Source organism: Elephas maximus, chromosome 13, assembly GCF_024166365.1.
Source record: "Elephas maximus indicus isolate mEleMax1 chromosome 13, mEleMax1 primary haplotype, whole genome shotgun sequence".
Taxonomy (NCBI): domain Eukaryota; kingdom Metazoa; phylum Chordata; class Mammalia; order Proboscidea; family Elephantidae; genus Elephas; species Elephas maximus.
Window position 1 is genome coordinate 33801281 of NC_064831.1, and position 19386 is coordinate 33820666.

General features: G+C 41.9%; 1 protein-coding gene across 8 annotated transcripts in view; it reads right to left on the minus strand.

The window, feature by feature from the left end:
* Window positions 1-19386, minus strand: part of DCLK2 (doublecortin like kinase 2) — a 192952-nt gene that overhangs the window by 23208 nt on the left and 150358 nt on the right. For 5 of the 8 annotated variants that reach the window (XR_007519809.1, XM_049905214.1, XM_049905209.1 and 2 more), the window contains 5 exons: window positions 16656-16731; window positions 15377-15485; window positions 11451-11508; window positions 2814-2933; window positions 2434-2580 (listed from right to left, as the gene is read on the minus strand). Coding sequence is in view for 7 of the 8 variants with exons in the window: in XM_049905214.1 (XP_049761171.1) it covers window positions 2434-2580; window positions 2814-2933; window positions 11451-11508; window positions 15377-15485; window positions 16656-16731 (510 nt within the window). In the remaining variant the exon portion in view is untranslated. The remainder of the gene's footprint in view (window positions 1-2433; window positions 2581-2813; window positions 2934-11450; window positions 11509-15376; window positions 15486-16655; window positions 16732-19386) is intronic. The other 3 variants (XM_049905211.1, XM_049905208.1, XM_049905213.1) reach the window with 1 other exon arrangement.

Sequence of the window (19386 nt, forward strand, 5' to 3'; positions counted from 1 at the left end):
CTGGCTCCAGAGTGACCAATGGCTCCCCAGGGACCTGTGGCTCCTGTATTTATATACAGAGAATGTAAACAACCGGATCCTCTGGTGTGAGGTGGACAGTGGTGAGGCAGGGAGTAGTCAAGGGGGCGTCCTCATTACCTTTGTGGTAGCTGTGTCTGGCCAGACCCAGAAAAAGCTACCACCTTTGCTTGGCTTTGCCTGCTCTTGTGAAGCTCCTGGTCAAACGCGGTTAGATGGTGCAGGAGCCCAGGGCCTGCCAGACAGTGCAAGGCTATAATGGGCAAGAAGTCTGCTTTGAGGAGAGAACACCATATCCCTACTTTAATCCTCAGGCTGTTTACAACTCTCCTTAGGGTTCATAAAACCGAGTCCATAATACATCTTTTATTACACATCAGGGATATTTATTTCCCTAATAGGGACATATAGGAATGAAATACAATCCCTTCAAGGCAGAAGACAATAAGAAAAAACTCACTTCATTTTAAATGGACACTCAGAAAGCAACAAATGATATTAGCAGAGGGGGAACAATGAATACTGGACTAACCAAAAGTCCCTGGGATGACCTCAAAGCCTATACATCAATGCATGTTCCTTTTAACAATCACCTGTGTAGTGCAAGCGTTAGGTAAGTATAAAGACGTGAGTCTGAGCACCAGGTATATGCTGCTAACTAGAGAGTGACAGTCAATGGTTAGCTAGTGATGTGTACTCCACACCTACTGTGTGTTTCCTTGGCACTGTCCAAAGCATTGGGGATATAACGATAATCGAGATACAGTCCTTGCCCCTAAGGTGCTTACAATCTAGATAAGGACACAGACAAGTAAATCATGAATCCACAACACGGTGGCAAGTGCAGCAGAAACCAGCGTAGGCCATGGCTGACCTCTGCCCAGGGAGAGTTCAATGCCGAAGAAGTTACTTTTTCTCAGTATCTTCCAAGATGGGAAATCCTCGTGGCATAGTGGTTAAGAGCTACAGCTGCTAACCAAAAGGTTGGCAGTTTGAATCCACCAGGTGCTCTTTGGAAACCATATGGGGCAGTTCTACCCTGTTCTTTAGGGTCACTTATGAGTCCGAATTGACTCGATGGGAACAGGTTTGGTTTTTGATTTCTTACAAGATGGATGTATTTGCCACACATTGCTGGGAGAGAGGGCACTGCAGACACCAGTATGGACATACCCAATGGAGGTGTAAGGCTGATGACAAAGTCTTAACCACAGGGGCTGGGGAAATCTGTGGGTTTGGATTAACATGCTATCAAGGACTAGGATAAGCTCACCTCCTAGCAGGGTTGATAATGATGATGATCGGTGCTGACACTCAGCTTTGAAAGGCCTAAGAAGAAAAGCGAACTGTCTTACGGGGGAAGAGTAGGCAAGAACTCCCTAACTGGCTTCTCTAGAATCTTGTAGTCACAAGGACTGGCTCCTAATTAGCAAGCTATGTTTACTTATCAAGCCACAATATGAAGATGAATTAAATATGGCTTGAAAATGAGATGCCATGCTAGGCTAGATGGGCAGAAAGGGTTAGTGACAGGATAGAAAGCTGGAGAGGTAAATCGGTACCAGGTTATAAAGGTCCCTGAGTGCCACAGTGGAGTAAAACTTTCTTCCACAGAACAGTAGGAAAATTGATACTTTTACGCAAGAGAAATTAGTATCTCTGTGTCTTGATTTCCATATCTGTAAAACTGGGATAGGAGCCTAGATGGTGCAAGCGATTTGTGACTGGCTGCTAACTGAAAGGTTGGTGATTCAAACCCACCCAGCAACTCTGCAGGAGAAAGGTCTAGCCATCTGCTTCCATAAAGATTACAGCCAAGGAAACCCAATGGAGCACAGTTTACTCTGTCACACATGGGGTTGCCATGAGCCAGGGACTGACTCAGTGGCAGCTAACAACAACACGACTGAGATGAATGGATGAGATTATCTCAAAAATTCTGTCCTGCACAGAAATGAACCCCCGTGTTCCACTTCTGTCTCCTAAAAAAAAAAAAAAAAAACTAGCAGCCTTTAATTCTGTCCCTAATTTATTCTCCAGAGGTTTTTTTTTCATACCCTAAGATAAATTTCCTGTTAACCTTTCATCTGTCAGTACACAGCAATCAAAATGTAAATAAAAATGTGCTATCTAATATATAAACCCATTGCTATTGAGTTGATTCGACTCCTAGCGACCTTATGATATGGTGAACAGTAAATTCAGATCAGTTCAATACCCATTTATATTTTATAGTCACTGACTTGAGACTTGCTGATTTTCTACATTTAGGTTCTCTCAATCCCTGATTGCAGGATTGGCACAGACTCTAACATTTCATTGTTTACAAGTGATTATGATCATTTTAAAAGAAGAGAGGCACAAGCTGGAACAGAGAAAAAAATAATCACCACCACCAAAACTGGAAAGACGTACCAGGAGGTTCTCTGGCTTGATGTCTCTGTGCACGATGCTGAGGCCGTGGAGATACCTGAGGGCGTTGGCGAGGTTGTACACCATGGCGCTGCCGTCTCTCTCTGTATACTTGGTTGAAGAGGTAATTGCATCAAAGAGATCGCCACCCTAAAGAACACATGAGAGAGAGCACATCGAAACATCAACTGTGGCAATCCCGTGAAGGTAAGGAAGATGGTTCATCAGCCCAGACTCAATACAAAATGACACAAGTGCTATGAAAACTGATGAATTACAAGTAATGAAAGTCACAAGGTAGCAAAACACTTTGCTGATTAGGTCCTTCAAGAATACTGTAAGTCCGGGTATTCAGCACCAAGAAAATCTGTCCATCCTCTTACTTTGACCAACTCCATCACCAGAAAGAGCTCAGTAGCCGTTTCCATCTCCTCAACCAGCATGATGATGTTCGGATGTTTCACTCGGCGCAGGATTGACACTTCATTCTCAATCAGGTGTTCCTGTCGAACGAAGGGTGCAGAGAAAGGTGGGTCAGAAATCACGGCACCCTCTGCTCTGTCCACGACAACACAACAAAAACAGTCTGCGGGACTGACGCTAAAGGAGCCATCTGTCTTGACACAGACTAAAGCCATACCCCAGCATGCTGGTTTCCAGAGAGACAGGACAAGCCAGTGAACATCTCACTGCCACTACAGAAAACAAACAGCCGTCTAACATCCCCAGAAGGGCTCCGGGGTGCCACCCTGCCCAGAGAGAACACTGCCTTCTTGTCTGTCATTCCTTCCAGCCCCTTAAAGGGCTGTGACATTAAAGCCTGTAATTCAGCTAGAACCACACACTGTCACCTGTGACAGGTACTCTGTGAGCAAAGGAGAAAGGGTGACGGTGCACTAACTCTTTTAAGCATCGCTGTGCCAAGAAAAAACCAAAGCCCCTCAATGACCCATGAGAATTATTTCTCGTCCTGTTTATTAAGGAAAGGCCCAGACAGAGGTTCCATATACTAGTAAATATGATCATCTCTTCCAAAGTCCCAACATAACCTACTATTTTGTAAGTGATGTTTTTCAGCACTCTGTAATGTCAGTATATGCACAGAAACAAACATTGGGCATATAAAAAAAAATTGGCATCAATTTCTGGCATTAAAATATTTTTAGCTTTTAAATTGTGACCTATACAAATCTGCATTTCACATTGGAATTCACGAAAAAGAAACTTTCTTCCTCGATGATTGTTCACGCAATCGTTTACCAGATGAATGTTCTTTATCATCTTACAGTTCAGAAATCTGGAAACACACAGTACCACAGGGACCCCTGTTCTCACTTTAACTGTAATCACCTGTCCTCAGAAACCACCGCCAGAGCGTCAGTCCCGGCGAGTACTGCAGCTGGGATGAGCACAGCCGCAATGTCTACTCACATCATTAATTACTCTCCACACAGAGACCCGGGGATCACCAACGCTATTGCTCTATTACTAAACAGGAAAGCCTCTCTACAACGCTGTATTTTTTGATCATCACTAACTTTAATAACGAGTTATTTTCAGTTTAGAGAATGCTCTGTAAAACTCACTAGCTGTTCTCATATATATATGTGTATGTGTGTATATATGTCACACGTGCACATGCACACATACCTGTATCCATCATATTTCCCTTTTTGCCTTTGCTATCAAGCACCTCTGAGCTAAATTTAATGTTCCACTGCTGTAATAAGATGGTTATCTTATCCCTACCTCAGGATCTCATTTATGGTTCCTCTCATCTTCAGGTATCCATAAAAAAACAAAAAAAAGGTTTTTTTTTTTATCCATAGGTACATGTAATTTTACTCTAAGCCAACTCCAACCCTTCTGACAACAGATGGAGATATAAATTACAACAAACGAGTAACATGCAGGGAAAATCTGTTGCAAGCCCCTGCACATAGTGGACCATGATTCTAGAGCACTGAATCACTGTGCTGTCCAAGTAATCCACTGCCCTCAAGTTGATTCCAACTCATGGTGACCTCGTGTGTCAGGGTAGAACTGTGTTCCATAGGGTTTTCAATGGCTGATTCTTCAGAAGTAGACCACCAGGCCTTTTTCCAAGGCACCTCTGAGCGGACTTGATCCTCCAATCTTTCAGCAGCCAAGTACGTTAACCACCTGCACCACCCAGGGACTCCCCTGTCTAAGTAGTCACTGAGTAAATGTTGGCAAATGACAGTGCGAACGCTAAAGAGAAGTAGGGGAAAGGAACCAACACTGACTGAATCTATTCACTATATGCTGGTCCCCAGGCAAAGTACTCGCATGATGAAACACACGGTTTTAACACTTTACCCTTAAAACAGTCTTCTGAGGTAGGAATTCAAACCTAGATTTCTGACATGCAAGTTTTTTTTACTACACAACATCACCTTTCAAAGAGCAATGCTTCAACAGAAATCAAGCTGGAATTTTTCAAAAAGATAATGATGGCTACAAATCTGAAAATATTGAACTCATTGGAAAGGTAAGAACACACGATAGTATCACACCGAGTTGGGGTTGAAGGCAGAACCATGCCAGGTCTTGTGGAAGAATAAACTGTGCTCCTTTTAATGAGCAGGGCTGGGAAAGTCTTTGACCTGGCTTAGTCCTCAGCAAACCCCCCCAAATCTAGTGGAGGAATGGTTGTTCCCAGACCCTAACAAACCACACCTGGAAGGCTGAGGACAGCCCTACTACCTGTTTCCAAGTCCCACAAGTCTAAGTTACAAAGCAGCAACACAAAGCTGCAGATAGAGTCCTGGTCCCTCCCCTAGGGAAGCAGCTATGCAGTCAACATCCTGTGATCACAGAGACCAAAGAAAGGCCCGGCAAACCCTTCACACTTGTAAACATATTTTCAACCTTTTGGATTCCCTGTGCCAAGCATTTCCTCAATCATACAAAAAAGCAGAGTTCCATGTACTTTCATGATCACGTAAAAGCAAGCAGGTGGATTTATTTCTCCCTGTGTGAAGCAAACATGGCAGTAGTTATTAGGGCTGTGGCGAACCTGAAATACAAAATGTGTATTTTATTTTAAAGAAAATGCATTCATGACTTCAGTTCTCCCCTTTCCCTCCAAAGTTGGAAGAATCTATAAATTTACTTTATTCAGGCCTCTATTTGTGATGTTAACTTAGAGTGGCATGTGTAGAATAATCCCTACCCCCAGTACCCAAAGCAGCTCTCAGACTGGAGTTAAAATAAGGTGTCTACCACGTAAGGAGACCACACCTTCCCAAAGTCATTATCTTTTTCAATAAAACGCGTGATGGAAAGTCTTCCTGTGTATACAACGGAACCTCCCTCAGGCCAGCTGCAGCTCCACGTTTCGAATTCTGAGAGGGCAGCCGCGAGCACTTTCCCCAAGGTTACTTCTCTCAGTTAGTTCACTGCAAACTACTTGACAACCGCTGGTCTTCTAAGCATGCAGCGAATGCTTCTGTTGGGGCGTGGGAGCTGCCTACCTTTGTTTCTCAACTTCTGACTATCCCTGTAAAGTTGTCTATGAAGGAATAATCCACTTTTTAAACTAACCATCACCAGAAGCAAAACAAAAGGACCGCATAAAAACCTTCACAAACATTATCTTCCTATTTCACATGCAACCCACATATAATATGTAATATGTTTCTAATCTGTAAATGTGCTCTCTAAATTACATTTTCCAGGAGGATAAAATTTCTAAACACAATATGAATATCACTTTCATCTGGAGCCACAATTAACTTATGTTACCCAATCATCTATGATTATTTATGTTAAGCGATTCACAATTGTAAATAATTAACAAATGAATCATTCCATGGCAGTGCTCCCTTGTTCCACGTGAGGGAAAATGACAAAGAAAACTGCTAACTTGGCAAAGGATACTGCCTTATCTTTGGCCTTGGTGACTTTAAATATACAGGGGTAAAAATGAGAAATTAATTAGGGGAATAAACAGCTCTCGCAACCCAAACTAATCACCCTTTCTCTATCCTTCCCCAGCTCTCAGACATTCCTCTCCCTCCAGTTCTGTCTCACTGAATGAACCTGGCTGCCCAAAGCAGAAGCAGGAATTCCACCTGACTCCTCTTCTCCTTCCTAGCCCTCGAGTGCATCCAATCACTCACCAGTCCCTGCCGGGTCTACCTCCTCAACAGCCTTTGAATCCAGCCTTTGATTTTCTCCATTCCTACTAACACAGAGGTCTCCAGGCTGCAGAAAATTCCACTGCAGCTTGCTTGGCTGGTGTTATGGATTGAACTGTGTCCCCCCAAAATACATGTCAACTTGGTTAGGCCATGATTCCCAGTATTCTGTAGTTGTCCTCTATTTTGTGATTTTTCTATGTGCTATAAATCATAATCTCTGCTTGTGGTTAAAGAGGATTAGGGTGGGATGTAACACCCTTGCTCGGGTAGTACCCCTGACCCAATGTAAAGGGAGTTTCCCTGGGGTGTGGCCTGCACCACCTTTTACCTTACATAAAAGATAAAAAGAAAGGGAAGAAAGGAAAGGAAGCAGAGAGTTGGGGACCTCATACCACCAAGAAAGCAGTGCCGGGGAGAGAGTGCGTCCTTTGGACCTGAGGTTCCTGAGCTGAGATGTTCCCAGACCAAGGGAAGACTGATGACAAGTACCTTCCTCCAGAGCCAACAGAGAGAAAAAGACTTCCCCTGGAGCCGGCACCCTGAGTTCGGACTTCTAGCCTACTGGACTGTTAGAGAATAAACTCTTTGTTAAAGCTGTCCTTGTGGTATTTCTGTTATAGCAGCACTAGATGCCTAAGACAGCTGGCCTCACTGTTTCCAGTTCCATCGCTTGGCTGGCCTCCCAATCTGCACCAGAATTGCAGTTCCTTTGCTCTGCCAGCGTCACCATTTTCAGTACCATTGCTCGGCACTCTGCATCAGAATCACAGTTCTTTTGCTTGGCCTGCCCCACGAAAATCCTGGTGCCTGTGTGATATGATTGAGTGTTACTTATGTAACTTGCATGAACTCCCTGCTTGTAATACCCCTTAAAAGTAACTATTTTCCTCACCTGCATGGAACAGTCTTGGAGGCAGCAGCCCCGATTGCTTCCTTCCTTGCACGATGAAATAAAAGGCACCTTTACATTCTCCCACCTCTGTTTCATGTTTATTGGCCAATACCAGTCACGCTGAGCAAAACCTGGGGTTTCCACCTGGTAACACTACTGTCAATTTATCACCTAGACCTCTGGGCATTTGCAAAGGTAGTTTTCTCTGCCTGGAACTTTTTTACCCACTGCTTGGCAAACTCCTATTGATTAGTCAAGACTGCACTCACACCTCGCCACATCTGAGTAGCCTCCCCTGCTCACCCAGAGCTGGGCAGATACCCCTCTGATGTGCTCACCGTCCGTGGGTCCAGTTCAGGCAACTCTCCTCCCACTGTCTTTAATCATTTGTGAGCTGGTCTGTGACCCCCTGGAACTGTGAGTTCTTCGAAGTTTTTGTTTACCTCGCTATCTAGCAACTAGCACAGTCACCAACACGTAGTAGGCACTGAAGTACGCATGTGAATAAACAAACACATCATCCTCTTGGCCAAGGGTGACTTTACAGCTGGCATCCAGATGGCTTAGAGAGTACTACCGAGGATGGGTACAGTAAGAGAGGTAAAATGTTCAAATCTCTATACACGGTTTTTGTATATATGTATAAATATATGCAGTAGGTTCAGTAATGGCCACTCAAAGACATCAAAGTCCTAACCCCTGGAATTTATATCACCTTGCCTGGAAAAAGTCTTTGCAGATGTGAACAAGGATTCTGAGATGAGGAGATTACCCTGGATTATATCCAGGTGGGCCCTAAATGCCATCACTAATGTCCTTATAAGACAGGGCAGAGGAGATTTATTGCCTTTTTGAATACATGCAGAATAAATCTTTCCTTTTACTTACTAAACTTTGTGATGTTTTTACCCGACAACACATGTATATAACAGAAAAGGAAATGACAGGTTCAATTTCCCCCCTAGGGTCTTATTACATGAACAAATAAATTGAACTTGGAGAGGGATCATGGCAGATTGGCCAATGTATGGGCTGTGTAATCAAGCAGTCCAAGATTCCGTCACTGCTCGCCTCCACATAACTTTTGCAAAGCTATTCAGTCTGCCCCTGTGTTCATCTGTAAAACTGGTACATCTGTTGGCAAGTCATTAAAGGCTATGTGCAAAGCTCCTAGAATAAGCCTGGATACAGAATGCATTTCAATCAATGGTGTACATTATTTTCAGCATTATTAATTTTCTGTGTACAACCCACAAAGCAGAGGTGACCACAACACTCCAAAATAGTGGCTGAATGCCCCTCCTTTAAATTTAAAACAAAAAAAAAGTTCTCTAACATTTCTCTTCTAAAAATAAAATTTAAAGTTATAAAATCAATTCATTTGTAAAAAATCAAGTTTTGAAATTATACAGACTTAATGCGGAAATAGGGGAGCCCTGGAAACCCTAGTGGCATAGTGGTTGACAGCTATGGCTGCCAACCAAAAGGTCGGCAGTTCGAATCCACCAGATGCTCCTTGGAGACTCTATAGGGCAGTTCTACTCTGTTAACACATAAGATCTCTATGAGTCGGAATCAACTCAATGGCAACAGGTTTTTGGCTTAATGTGGAAACAGTTGGTCAAATAAACAAACGTCAGTATATAAATTAGTATATGATCATGATTTGTAAAAACACGATGCTGTTAAATAACACGGGTGGCGTGGATTAATTACTTTTGTGCGTGGTCTTTTTAGCCATGGTGTTGTAACCCCACCCAGGGGACTGTGTGATAGGGTAATTGTGGCCTAACCAGGGGATTGGTCAGTTTAGCCTTAAAAGAGCACCAATTCCAGAGCAGAGAGGAGGAGCCCACCAACAAGGAGGGAGAGAACAGCAGGAAAGACCCAGCAGCAGAAGCCCAGCAGCATTATGGCACGGTGGGCTTCCCAGCCCATGGAGAAAGCTGACTGCCTTTGGGCAGAGACTGAGGACCAGAGGGAGGCGTGCCTGTGAGCACGGCTGGGGAGAGGCTAACCTGATGGAAGGACTGTATCCTGAGTGTTCTTGAGCCTGAATTCTAACTGTTAATTTATAAACCCTATAATCGTGAGTATGGTCTGTGAGTTCTGTGTGGCCACTGCAATGAATTATGGAACCCAGCAGAGAAGCAGAGAGTGCCGGGCAAGGGATGGTTGGTGTCGGAATTAGTAAAGATGGCGGAGAAAGGTGGCTTGTCTGGCTTTCATCTCATTGGAGTCAGCCTTGTGCTGTTGATCCTGGTTCTACTTCCCCCTTGTGGGGCTGGAGAAGGTCAGACACTGCCCCTATGCCGTTTTTTACAAAAGAAAAATAAGACCCAAATGTTTGAACTGACCTCTCCATCTGCTTCAGCCCTTACAGTACCCAGACTGAATGTTTTTGCACACGAGATTTTCTTTCAACTGCTGAAACAGCTGCTTAAATTTTAATCAGATAAACAATATCCTTGCCATAGCAATTTTTTTTTACTTAAAAAAAAAATTTTTTTTAATGCAGTGGAGCAGAACTTGGCTCCCAAAATTATAAAATACTCATTCTGATTAAATCATACCACACCAGAGAGAAGGAACACCACCTTTTTACAGGTGGGGAAAAAGCCATTATAGTTCAAAAACTTCAATAATATTGCTGGAACAATAAGTAAAAGCACACAGAATTATGTAAAGAAAATTAAATGTAAGAGAAAAACAACCTTAGTTACTCAGAAAAGGAGGAATTCTGGACAGTCTCTGCTTCATTAGCTGTTAGTGTGATGGGAACAAAACTAAATGACAAATTTGCTCTTGGATTTTCCATTCTGGGGCTCAGACCATAATATTTAAAGTTTTCTGTTAAAATATATACAAGTTTTTGGATGTCCAATGAAGACTAGTTTTTGTGTTCCAGAAATATAACATCACTACATCGCAATGTTTTCTTCTTTTCACTACTATCACCTCAAACTCTGCTAAATCCCTCTGACATAGTAATAATGTTAATAGTTAACATTTGTTAAAGTCTTATTATATACTGGCACTGTCTCTATGTGGTTCCCATGCCTTAATTCAATTATTCCTCACAACAACCTTATGTCACAGGTTATTAAACCCAACTAATAAACCCACTGCAGAGGGAAAAACAAAGACACGAAGGGGTTAAATAATTTTCTTAAGGTCACAGGGCAAGAAGAGGAAGAGCCAGGAATAAACTCTATACAGTCAGGCTCTAGAGCATCACTGTCCCACAAAAATACAATGGGATCTATATATGTAATTCTGAATTTTCTAATAGCCACATTAAAAATGTAAAGAGAGGTAGATAAAATTAGTTTTAATATATTTTATTTAACCAAATATATTCAAATTACCATTTCAACATGTAATCAATATAAAAGGCATCAATGAGATATGTTAGTTTTTTTTTGTACTAACTCTCTGAAATCTGATGTGTATTCTACACTTACCAAAAAAAACAAACCAAACCCAGTGCCGTCAAGTCGATTCTGACTCATAGCGACCCTACAGGACAGAGTAGAACTGCCCCACAGAGTTTCCAAGGAGTGCCTGGCGGATTCGAACTGCCAACCCTTTGGTTAGCAGCTGTAGCACTTAACCACTACGCCACCAGGGTTTCCAACACTCACAGCACATGTCGATTTGGACTAGTCACATTTCAAGTGTTCAGAAGCCACCCGTGGACAGTAACTCTTATACTGGATGGTGCGGCTCCAGAGCCTACTCTCTAACTGCTATGCTTCTCTAGAAAGGAATCTAAAAAGCTCTTTGTTGTCACTACTATATATGTATTTTTTCAAACATAGTTAAAATAGCAGTACCCTCGTGGCATTTTTTCCCTGCCCCAGCTTGAGGACAGAAGAAAAAAGTTCATTTTGTTGGGAGGCAATTCTCCATGGTGTTTCTGCACGTATCAGCTTTTTACAAAGCAGTTACGTATACTGTACCTTTCCACAACATTTCGCTTTGTCTATAATCTTCAAGGCAAATTCCTTTCCAGTGGACCTATAGAACAATCAGAGAAAGGCCATTTAAAGACATAAAGATGTTAGTTACCTATTGCCGTTGAGTCAATTCTGCTTCATGGCAACCAGACAGCACAGAGTAGAACTGTCCCATAGGTTTTTCTTTGGTAATCTTTATAGAAGCAGACTGCCACATCTTTCTCCCATGGAGCAGCTGGTGGGTTTGAACCGCTGACCTTTCAGTTAGCAGCCAAACACTTAACCACAGTGCCACCAGGGATCCTGTCTTGAAGACATTATCCTTCCTGATTTCCTCTGCAGCACAGATGCTGCGAATGAAGGCTTGGCTTCTCCCCTGGTACATCAGAGACAATATTGAGTGATGTCAGGAGAAAGGTACCAAAAAAAGGAAAACAAAACAAAACTAAGCCACAATGCATGTGAATTACATTTCCTTTTATAAACATTAGTAACTATAATATTATAAAGTAACTCACACACTTAAGATATCTAAATTCCTTTGTATCAGAGCTGGAAAAGAAAGTTTTTCCATATTCAAATCTCAAAATAGTTTACTCAGGAGACAGGATAAAATTAACAAAAATGAATCAAAGTAACTGAAAATCTTCTGTTATGAATGTGTCTTTACATTAGTCCGTTAATCACATTAGCCCATAATTCAAAACTGAGAAGTCTTGGGAGACTTCCTTTATTTATTTCTTAGCCAGAAATTCAGCTAGGACCTCGTGCCACCAGGGCCACATCTGGCACTAGTAAAGTCATTTACTCAGACACAAGAATCTGAGCGATTATCTCATGTTGAATCATTCTTAGCGTAATTTCATCTGAACATGGTAAACAAAGTCTTTCAATATAGACAAACAGTTCAGTAAAGAACACTGCAGGCTTCTCAGAATACATCCGTCTCCCAAATGCAGTTACTTTTGCCCAAGTTGTCACAGTACACACCGATGAGGCCTAGCTTAGAACAACTGGTTGTTGTCATTAGGTGCCGTGGAGTTGGTTCCAATGCATAAGCAACCTCATTTACAACAGAACGAAACACTGCCAGGTTCTGTGACATCCTCATGATCGTTGCTGCATTTCAGTCCACTGTTGTAGCCACTGTGTTAATCCATCTCCTTGAGGGTCTTTCTCTTTTTCAGTGACCCTCTACTTTACCCAGTATGATGTCCTTCTCCAGGGACTGGTCCCTCCTGATAACATGTCCAAAGTACATAAGACATAGTCTCACCATCCTTGCTTCTGAGAAGCATTCTGGCATTGGAAGAATTACCTTTATTTAGATTGCTCCCCACATTAAAACATAAACCAAATCCTATCTCAAATTTCTGACAAGTCTTTAGAAATCATATTTTAGATGTTTTGTTACTTGGGTGGTGTCATGGATTGAACTGTGTCCCCCAAAAATATGTCAACTTGGTCAGGCCATGATTCCCAGTATTGTGTGGTTGTCCTCCATTTTGTGACTGATAAAATTTTCCTATATACTGTAAATCGTAATCTCTGCCAGAACACTTAATTGTGCTCACAAGGAACCTTTACATAGATCAAGAGGCAGTTGTTCAGACAGAACAAGGGGACACTGATTGGTTTAAAGTCAGGAGGTGTGCATCAGGGTTGTATCCTTTCATCATACCTATTCAACCTGTACGCTGAGCAAATAATCCAAGAAGCTGAACTTTATGAAGAAGAACAGGGCATCAGGATTGGAGGAAGACTCATTAACAACCTGCGTTATGCAGATGACACAACCTTGCTTGCTGAAAGTGAAGAGGACTTGAAGCACTTACTGATGAAGATCAAAGACCACAGCCTTCAGTATGGATTGTACCACAACATAAAGAAAACAAAAATCCTCACAACTGGACCAATGAGCAACATCATGATAAATGGAGAAAAGACTGAAGTTGTCAAGGATTTCATTTTACTTGGATCCACAATCAACAGCCATGGAAGCAGCAGTTGATAAATCAAGAGACACATTGCACTGGGTAAATCTGCTGCAAATGACCTCTTTAAAGTGTTGAAGAGCAAAGATGTCACCCCAAGCCATGGTATTTTCAATCACATCATATGCATGTGAAAGCTGGATGATGAATAAGGAAGACTGAAGAAGAAATGACACCTTTGAATTGCGGTGCTGGTGAAGAATACTGAATATACCATTGACTACCAAAAGAACGAACAAATCTGTCTTAGAAGAAGTACAACCAGAATGCTCCTTAGAAGCAAGGATGGAGAGACTGCATCTTACATACTTTGGACATGTTGTCAGAAGGGATCAGTCCCTGGAGAGGGACGTCATGCTTGGCAAAGTACAGGGTCAGCAGAAAAGACGAAGATCCTCAACTAGGTGGATTGACACCGTGGTTGCAACAATGAGCTCAAGCATAACAACGATTTTAAGGATGCCGCAGGACTGGGCAGTGTTTCATTCTGTTGTGAGTAGGGTCGCTATGAGTAGGAACCGACTCGACAGCACCTAGCAACAACAATTTCTGCCTCTGGTTAATGAGGCAAGATTAGATTATGGTGAAGAGGATTAGGGTGGGATGCAAACCCTTGCTCAGGTCACATCCCTGATCCAATGTAAAGGGAGTTTCCCTAGGGTATAGCCTGCACCACCTTTTATCTTATAAGAGATAAAAGGAAAGGGAGGAGACTAGAGAGTTGGGGGACCTGATACTACTAAGAAAGCAATGCCAGGAGCAGAGTGCGTCCTTTGGACCTAGGGTTCCTGTGCAGAGAAGCTCCTAGTCCAGGGGAAGATTGATGACAAGGACTTTCCTCCAGAGCCAAAAGAGAAAGCCCTCCCCTGGAGTTGATGCCCTGAATTTGGACTCCTGGCCTACTAGACTGTAAGAGAATAAACTTCTGTTTGTTAAAGCCATCCACCTGTGGTATTTCTGTTACAGCAACACTAAATAAGAGAGGTGGCATTCTGTGTACAAGACCTAACTAAAGGGGCTTAGAGGACCAGGAGTTACCCTGTGCACCAATACAATAGGACGGTGGAGTAGTGGTTGAGAGCTATGGCTGTTAACCAAAAGGTCGGCAGTTCGAATCTACCAGGTACTCCCTGAAAACCCTGTGGGTCAGTTCTACTCTGTCCTATAGGGTTGCTGTGAGTTGGAATCAACTCTGGCAATGGGTTTGGTTTTTTTTTGGACAGTAACACTGGAGATGTAACAAGATGAAAAAATTGTATTTTTCAGAACATTCCAGAAAATCCCTCAAAAACAAAAATTGCCTCTTGGAACAGGTAGGACAGTGGTCTAAAAACCCAAAGATTATAATCTGAGTCTCTTGGTTTTAATGTTGTCTACAGAAGGCCTGGAATTTAGGTGAATAGATTTCCTACCATTTGAGAATTTAGGACTTTAAACAAAGAACACTGGAGAACCAAAAATCTAATTTTAATAAAGACAGAAGTACAGAGTTCATGTATTATGAATGACTGGTATATTCAATTAAATATTAACTAAAAGGATTATTTTGGGGATTAACACCAGTACAGCAATGAGAACTAGTAAATATTACAGAAGGGTGTTTTTGTTTTTGTTTTGAATGAGTCTTATTCTTGCCCATTTCTCTCAGGCTCACTGATGAGAGACCTGATATAACTCAGCCCAAATGCATATAAAACAGCATCATACTATATACGTATACATGTATTTTTCCCTGTCAAATGACTTGTAATGCAAAACTTCTGGTCCCACGGTAGACCCTTTTGAATTTACATGTACAATGTACTTCTCTAGTCCTTTGGGGATAATACACATTGAAAAACCCTAGGTGGTCTTTTGTCCATTAACATAAGAATGAACTCCCAGTGAGAAAGTTACCAGTGGGTGAACAAACGATATTCCTCACTATCCACTCACCTGTCCATGCATTCTTTGACCACTGCAAAATTGCCATCACCAATGACTTTCCCAATCCTGTACTTTTCAAGAAGAGTTGAAGATTCAGAGCACCTGTTTCCATTCACACCTGCAAAAAGAATAAACGTGAAGTCTCAAGAAAACATCAGCATTTTATCTTGATTCCTACATACTTGTAAAATAATAAATTGCAATGTATTTATTTCCAAAGCTACGGTAAAACAAAAGAGTATCTCTAAGCATATTTTCTGAATAGAACACCTGAATCACCAATCTCCTTTTGACCTTGTTGGTTGGAATCAGAAACCAATGTAATCAATAAACCTAACCAACACCTGAAATATTAGCTGTAATGAGTGATCAGTTTTGGATAAAAGGGAGTCTTTTTGTCAATTCTAGGGAAAGTGGGAAGGGTAGTAGTGGGAATTTTAATCTTAGGGAGATGATTTTCTCCTAAGATTTTCAAGTAAAAAAAAATTTTACCCAGATGACTTAAGCCTAATACCTGTCTCGGATCCTTCTCAAAAAGAGGAGGTTAAGATTGATCACTTATCACAATGTATCTGCAGTGCTTTGTACGTAACAGGCATAAAATAAATAAATACATTTTTGTTATCTAATTGAAAGAAAGGAAAGTCTACATTCAGAGTATGAGAGCAGAGTGCCACTAAAGAAAAAGAAAGGAAGCCTTCACTGGAAAATTTTATGTGTTAACTTGGTTAGGCTATGGTGCCCAGTTGTTTGATCAAACACTATTCTGGATGTTGCTATGAAAGTATTTAGATGTCACTGACATTTATAATTGGGTAACTTTACGTAAAGCAGATGGGTAGGCCTCATCCAATCAGTTTGAGTCCTTAAGGGCAAAAACTGAGGTTTCCCAGAGAAGGAAAAACATTCTGCCTCAAGACTGCAACATCAACTTTTGCCTAAATTTCCAGCCTGCCAGTCTGCCCTACAGATTTCAAACACAATCGCTTGAGCCAGTTCTTCAAAATAAGACTGTCTCTATACATGTATATCTGTCTGTATATTCTACTGGTTCTGTTTCTCTGAAGAATCCTGACTGATACAAAGCTCATATCTGAAATTTGAAATTGTGAGAGCCTTATTAATGACAATAAGATTTTATGTATCCTGACCAATCAATAGGCTAATAGGCAACGTGATCACGTCTGTGTTTATGAAGATCATAATCTAACACAAGTGGGTTTGGGGTGGCCACCAGGGTCACATGGATGATTTCCTTTATAAAAGTAATCATCAGATTGAAAACTACCTTCCGGACTCATGCACCGATCAAGTTCAGGTCCACCATTTACATTGGAAGAAGACCCACCATGTGCAGAAACCTGCTGAAAGAGGTAAATGACCGTTATTTATCAGAATAAATTCACAAATCTTTAGCTAGCTAATCCTCACTAGATAAAAGATGTCTGTCGAATACAGAAGTATAACGATACAGAAGTAGAGGAAGCATCCCCCCCTTCTCTTCAACTCACCTCACTATATATACATCACACTAATGCCTTTCTTCCTCAGATACAATCTTTACAGTTCACATTAGATACCAGGAAAATGGACATCGTGTTACTTTGACCTCGACTGAATAAAACAAAGGAGACTTCTATGGCATCACAGCTGAACAAGGTACCTAGTAGTGGCAAAACAAGGTTTATTTTGTCAAGGCAAAATAAAGCTTAAAACAGCAGGCCATTCCAAGCCCAGAATGTTGGCCTGTGTCCACAGGATCTCACTGTCATCCCTGAAGCTAATCTCATGGAGTCTCTGATAAGGTTCAGCTGGGTTCCAGGAGCCCAGCCCCAGTGATGCAGGATTGCATCACCTTCCAAACCTTCCTGTGGATTCAGGATCCAGAGGGCAGCCCTGGCTCTGCCCTCTTCTTTACCAACTCTAAAACAGCAGGAATTCCTCATAAGCAGTCTAAGGATGTTTACTACTAAGAACCAGAGGGAAACAAAAGATAAAACTAATGGGTAATATCCAACTCAGCAAAGCTGAAGTTCCCATTCTAATACAGAAATATCTCTAGTTCTTAGACAAATTAAAAAATGCAGGACCATAGTTTTTATAGGTCAACTAGCACAACAAAGTTTATTAAGAAAACGCTCTGCACCTCACTTTGGTGAGTGGTGTCTGTGGTCTTAAAAGCTTGTGAGCGGCCAACTAAGATGCGACAATTGGTCCCATTCCACTTGGAGCAAAAGAAAACCAAAGACTCTAGGAAAATATTAGCCCAAGAGACTAAAGAACCACATGAACCAGAGACTCTACCAGCCTGAGACCAGAAGAACTAGTTGGTGCCTGACTACCACCAATGACTGCCCTGACAGGGAACACAACAGAGAGTTCTGGATGGAGCGAGAGAAAAGCATCGACCAGAACTTAAATTCATGTAAAAAGATTTAATGGTCTGACAGAGACTGGAGGAACTCCTACAACTATGGACCCCAGATGCACTGTTAACCCAGAACTGAAACCATTCCCGAAGCCCACTCTTCAGACAAAGATTAGACAGGACATTGGAATCAACTCAACAGCAACATGTTTAGTTTTGGGTTTTTAATAAAAAATAATACATGTAAGGAGCGTGCTTCTTAGTTCAATCAGATATGTGAGACCAAATGGGCGGCTCCTATCCGGAGGCAGAATGAGAAGGCAGGAAGGGACAGGAACTGGTCGAATGGACACAGGGAACCTGGAGTGGAAAGGTACGGTGTGCTGTCACACTGCAGGGATTGCAACTAATGTCACAGAACAGTATGTGTACACATTTATGTATGAGAAATTAACTTGAGCTCTAAACTTTCACCTAAAGCACAATAAAAAAAATTCATATTAATTATATTAAGCCTATTATTCCATAGGCTTAAGTTCAATTTTTTCTTAATCCTCAAATCCTCTTAGGCTTTCAAACTCAAATTTTTCACTTTGATCTTTAATTTTATTTCTTTTAGGAGCCTGCAAGGTCAAAGGACTTACCAAATGTTGAAAAGCATCAACATTTTGGACTTGTATGCTTACAAGCTTACCTGCATATCCCAACCATCCTGGTAGCTTCTGACCCATGATGACTGTGCCCTATTCATCACCGCATTCCCTGTGTGCATCCCAGGGCCTGGCACAGGCAGAACTCACTACTTGCTAAATAAATGCACGAATGATGCAGGAGCCTCCCTTTCCAGGATGCCTGCAACATGGAGGCGCCGAGTTCACTCTCTTCCTCCTGATGAAGTTGAGATCTCATGAATGCTGAGTTCGGTTCCAAACCCACGAAAACCCAATACTTATAAACACTGCCTCAAATGGGATCATCTGGAAATTCTTCTGGAATAAAATATAAGCTTCAAGAACAAGAGATCTGTGGCAGGTAAAAACTGGGCTGTTTTCTCAGATCCCACGTAACCCCACTGTGATGGTTCATTTTATGTGTCAACTTGGCTTGGCTATGGTGCCCAGTTGTTTGGTTAAACACTAGTCCAGATGTCACTACAAAGTACTTACACATAATTAAGATTTAAATCATCTGGCCTTACATAAAGCAGATTAGCCTTCATAATGTGGGTCGGCCTCATCCAATCAGCAGAAGGCTTTAAGAACAAAAACTGGAGGCTTTCTGAGGAAGGTTTCTGCCTCCAGACTATAAACAGACACCCTGCCAGAATTCCTCTCTCTCCCCCACCACCTGACCTACCATTTTGGATACTAGCCAGAATTTCTAGCCTGTCTCCTGACCTATGGACTTTAGATTTGCCAGCCCCAACAACCACGTGTGCTCCTTCCGCAAAATCTCTTTCCTTCTCCCCTCTCTCTCCTCTCTCCCTCTATCTTACTGGATCTGTTTCTCTAGAGAACCCAAAGATACCAACTTTGTGTGGACAGCATAACCAGCAGTTGCCAGTACTGTTAAGGGAATCAGAGACCACAAAAAAGCTGTGCTGAGATACACCATATCAGCCCAACTGGCAAACATACTTCTTAAGAGTTTT